This window comes from Tachyglossus aculeatus, unplaced genomic scaffold, assembly GCF_015852505.1.
Source record: "Tachyglossus aculeatus isolate mTacAcu1 unplaced genomic scaffold, mTacAcu1.pri scaffold_1_arrow_ctg1, whole genome shotgun sequence".
Lineage (NCBI taxonomy): Eukaryota > Metazoa > Chordata > Mammalia > Monotremata > Tachyglossidae > Tachyglossus > Tachyglossus aculeatus.
Genome location: NW_024044915.1, coordinates 4,813,123 through 4,817,935, shown reverse-complemented (window position 1 = coordinate 4,817,935; position 4,813 = coordinate 4,813,123). Strand labels below are relative to the sequence as shown.

At 51.2% G+C, this 4,813-nt stretch overlaps 1 protein-coding gene across 1 annotated transcript; it reads left to right on the top strand.

The window, feature by feature from the left end:
• Positions 1-1,797: 1,797 nt before the first annotated feature.
• LOC119923500 (olfactory receptor 1G1-like) lies at positions 1,798-2,602 on the top strand. Its single transcript, XM_038742874.1, has 2 exons — positions 1,798-2,423; positions 2,461-2,602. The coding sequence occupies exons 1-2, from the start codon at positions 1,798-1,800 to the stop codon at positions 2,600-2,602; spliced, it is 768 nt and encodes a 255-aa protein (XP_038598802.1).
• Positions 2,603-4,813: the final 2,211 nt, after the last annotated feature.

Sequence of the window (4,813 nt, the reverse complement as noted above, 5' to 3'; positions counted from 1 at the left end):
CAATGCTGATCAGGCCGGACCCTGGTTGTTCATCTCCAGGAGGGAGTCTGATCATTCCATGGCTAGGAGAAGTCCCTAGGTGGTACTGCATCGAGACGGGATGGTGTGAGTGAGTTGTGTAAGTGGCATAGAGGTGACTCTGGCTGGCTGGCCATTTGTGTGCTTATCCACCGGGGGGTTGCCATGTGGCCCAGGGTGACCATGACCGGGGAAAGCGGGGGGCTCCCTGCCCACCCTCTCCTCCAGCTCCAATCTTAGCTCTACCAATTGCTTGCTGTGTGTCCTTGGGCATCTCACTTGACTTATAAACTGATGTGTACATATCTATATTTCTATTTATCTATTTTGATGCTATTGATGCCTGTCTACTTATTTCATTTTGTTGTCTGTCTCCCCGTTCTAGACTGTGAGCCCGTTGTCAGGTCGGGATTGTCTCTATTTGTTGCAGAATTTTACTTTCCAAGCCCTTAGTACAGTTATGTGCACACAGACAGAGCTCAATAAATACAATCGACAGAGAGTCCCACTGCCATCTTCACTTTTGGAAGAGCAAACAACAGGAAGAAGCATGGAGAGGATGAGGGGAAGGCAAGACAGTAAGGAAACACCACACACACACAGCGGGGGTGGGGGGGGATCTACATGACTCTGGACTTCTGCTCTTTCCTTCCTCCCTCTCCCAAATAAATGCATCTCTGCCCCCTTTACTGGGGCCACTAATGGACCATCCTCCATCTCTGTCACCACTCTGGCTGAGGGCGGCAAAATGATGTCACTGAGAGTTAGGAGAGAGGGGCGCCCATTAGACAGTTCAACCCAAGATTCTCACCACTCTTAATGTGGCCTTGCTCCTGCAGCACACAGTCATTTTCCATGACACTGACCAAATGGATGTGTGACTTCATGCTGCAAGGCCTCCATTCCCACAATAGTGGCTGGGGTGAGCTGGGGTCACAAGATTCAAGAAGCTGGTGTATATGTGTGTGGTTGCATGTTTTTGTGTGTTTTCCGGTGTATTTGTACGTGAGCATTTATGTCCGTTGATGTGCATGGGTGTGTGTTTGCATGTGTTGATGTGTGTATACTTGTTTGATGTTGCGGGGTGGATAGGAGCAGCCCCCACACCACTGCCTGGACATGACACTGCAGTATTATGTCAGGGACCTGAGAGAGGATGTCCTGGGAGAAAAGGCAGGACATACGTGTGTGTATGTGTATGAGCTTGTGTTTGTGTTAAGGGATGACACAACCTCTGGCAAGGTCTAACTAGGCAGGGTCCTCAATGCAACACCTGGGAGCAACCTGGGATGCCCCTGGGGCATGGATCCCGGAGAAGTTGGTGAATATAGTGGGGGAGAGTGGGAGGGGGCAGTCTGAAGGGATCTGTGAACAGAAAGGCAGTGGGAGGCTGGGAAAAGGTGGAGACAGACAACACCTGAGGCACTCGTTGCACTTAGTATGATTTCAGGACAGGGACCCCCACCATAGACCCCAGGGAATAGGTGAGGTGGGGATTGGCATCCCGGTCCGGGAGTTCTATGTTGGGTGAAGTGGGGTGGCCTTTGGCAAGAAGATCCACAGAGGGATGAATCCATGCTGAGGCTATCCCTTGACTCCTCCCTTCCCCCTGTCTGCTGGAGGTCCCCGAGATCCAACCCCATCATAGATCAGCAGAACGTAGCCACCGTGACAGAGGCTACTGGGTCTGTCCAGCTGTCCAGAGTTGCAGCCAGTCATCTTTGCTCTGATCCTCACCATGTACCTGGTCAACCTGTCTGATCAACCAGTTTGATCATCATGGTCACCTGGACCGACCCCAAGCTGCAGACCCCCATGTACTTCCTGCTCAGCCAGCTCTCCTGCGTGGACATGGCCTTTGCCTCCAACACTGTCCCACCGTTCCTGGTCCACATGTTCTTCAAGCGTAATGCCATCCCTTATGACAGCTGCTTTGTCCAGATGACCTTTACCCTGGCTGCGGGCAGCATGGAGGGCTACTTCTTGGCTACCATGACCTATGACTGCTATGTGGCCAACTGCAGGCCCTATGCACTATGTGGCAGTCATGACCCAGTTGTTCTGCGTGTGCATAGTGGCTGGGTCCTGGTGACCCTCCTCCGTTCCCTGCATGCCATCCAGTTGTCCCTGGCGTCCTACTGCAACAATTGCAAACTGCACTTCTTCTGTGATATCCCCTTCCTGGTGTCACTTGACTGCCCCAAGCCTTTTCTCAATGACCTGGTGCTTTTCATGGAGGGCATCAGCGTGGTCATCTCCCCTTTACTCTTCATCTTGGCCTCCTATGCCTGCAACGGGGCTGCTGTGCTAAGCATGCGCTTAGCTGCCGGGCTACACAAGACCATGTCCACCTGTGGCTCTCACGTGCTAGTGGTGATGCTGTTCTTTGGCACAGTGATCGACCTGTGCTTCCAGCCCCCCTTCACCCCCCCACCACTCCAGCCTGGAACAGAACTGGCACGTTGCCATCTTCCACACGGTGGCATCACCCATGCTGAACTGGCTCATCTACAGCCTGCGGAATCGCAAAATCCAGGAAACTATGCACAGGCTTCTGAGAAAGGGCCTTCAGGGGTCCAGATAATGGACAATCAATCAATCGTATTTATTGAGCGCTTACTGTTTGCAGAGCACTGTACTAAGCGCTTGGGAAGTACAAGTCGGCAACACATAGAGACAGTCCCTACCCAACAGTGGGCTCACAGTCTAGAAGGGGGAGACAGAGAACAAAACCAGACATACTAACAAAATAAAATAAATAGAATAGGTATGTACATGTAAGATAAATAAATAAATAAATAGAGTAATAAATATGTACAAACATATATACATATATACAGGTGCTATGGGGAAGGGAAGGAGGTAAGAATGAAGGGGCTCAGTCTGGGAAGGCCTCCTGGAGGAGGTGAGCTCTCAGTAGGGCCTTGAAGGGAGGAAGAGAGTTAGCTGGGCGGATGGGCAGAGGGAGGGCATTCCAGGCCCGAGGGATGATGTGGGCCAGGAGTCGATGGCATGACAGGCGAGAACGAGGCACGTTGAGGAGATTAGCGGCAGAGGAGTGGAGGGTGCGGGGTGGGCTGTAGACGGAGAGAAGGGAGGTGAGGTAGGAGGGGGCGAGGTGATGGAGAGCCTTGAAGCCAAGGGTGAGGAGTTTCTGCCTGATGCGCAGATTGATTGGTAGCCACTGGAGATTTTTGAGGAGACAAAACCCTCATCAAAACCCTCATCAGTCCCACTTCCCCTTCTCCCAAGTCCTCCATGCCCTCCGACCGCTTGAGCCCCCTGTTCATGGCAAGGCAGAACACCAGAGTTGGTATAGAGCCCCGGGTTGGTCAGACACAATGGTCTGACCCTCTTTGGCTAATCTCGATCCTCGAATAGAGGGAATCCACAGTTTGGAGGGAACATGGTGAATTTCTGGCCATTCTTCAGAGGTCTGATCCCTGTCTCCAACGGGATCCAACATCCACAAACTGCCTCGGCAGGGACAGTTGGGAAGGGTGCAAGCGCCTAAACTGAGTCTTGGGGCAGGATGTAAACCCGAGAAGTGTCAGTGGAAGTGGTCAGTGCCAGGCTCTCTTATCCGAGGCCACAGCTGGACACCAGAAATGTAGCTGGGGAAGGAGGCCAAAGTCTTTTATCCACAGGCAGAGCAACGGGAATCAGCTGTGTTGAGGTCTGGGAGGGGCAGGAGGGGCGGGAGGAGGGGTGGGCAGGGTGAGAGGGAAGAGGAATGAGGTCCCATCTCCCAGCTTTGTCCTGCCCGGCCTGGATGATGGCTGGCTTCAGTGGGTTTTTCCAAGGGCTCAGAATGGCTTGCTGAGAATGAGCACTTAATACAGTACTCAGTGCTCTGGAGGTGCTCATCGCCTACCATTATTTGATCAAGAACGAAGGCAGGGAACCTCCAGAATCTGGTTCATTCATTCATTCATTCAATCATATTTATTGAGCTCCTACTTAGCTCAGAGCACTGTACTAAGCACTTGGGAAGTACAAATCGGCAACATATAGAGATGGTCCCTACTCAACAATGGGGTCACAGTCTAGAAGGGAGAGGCAGACAACAAAACAAAAGAAGTAGGCAGGTGTCAATACCACCAGAATAAATAGAATTATAGATGATGGCTTGCTTTAGTGGGTTTTTCCAAGGGCTCAGAGTGGCTTGCTGGGAAAGAGTACTTAATACAGTGCTCAGTGCTCTTGAGATGCTCATCGCCTACCATTATTTAATCAAGAACGAAGGCAGGGAACCTGAGGAAGTTGGTGCTTCGTGGATTCTCCACTAAAACCAGCCACTCTCCAGTCTGGCCTGTTGCCGTCCATAAGGGGCTCCCCACTCTGAGTGAGAGCACAGGTTGGCCCCTAAGTGTAGGGTCACATCTCCCAGCAGGCACTGCTCCCTCTTCCCTACTGGGTAGCTAGGGAGTGTAGTGTCTTCAAAACCTACCCCACCACACGCAGCTCAGCTAACCTCCTAGTTGTATTTCCCTGTGGCCTTTCACCTCTGTTCCCATGTTGTTCCCCCATTTTGGAGTACCCTCCTTCCCCAGGTTCAGCAGACCTCAGTTCTCTCCACATTCAAAGCCCTTGTAAAGGCCGACCTCATTCAACAAGCCTTTCTTGATTTATTACCAGCATCCTAAGTCTAATAAACTCAGCAGTCATTTTTAGCACTTGTGTTTCATTCTATTACTTTGCATATACAGTCATACAGTCATACATTCAATTACTTTTATAGAGTATTTATAAATACTTGAACGTCTGCTGTAACATTAGAGTGCGAACTCCTTAT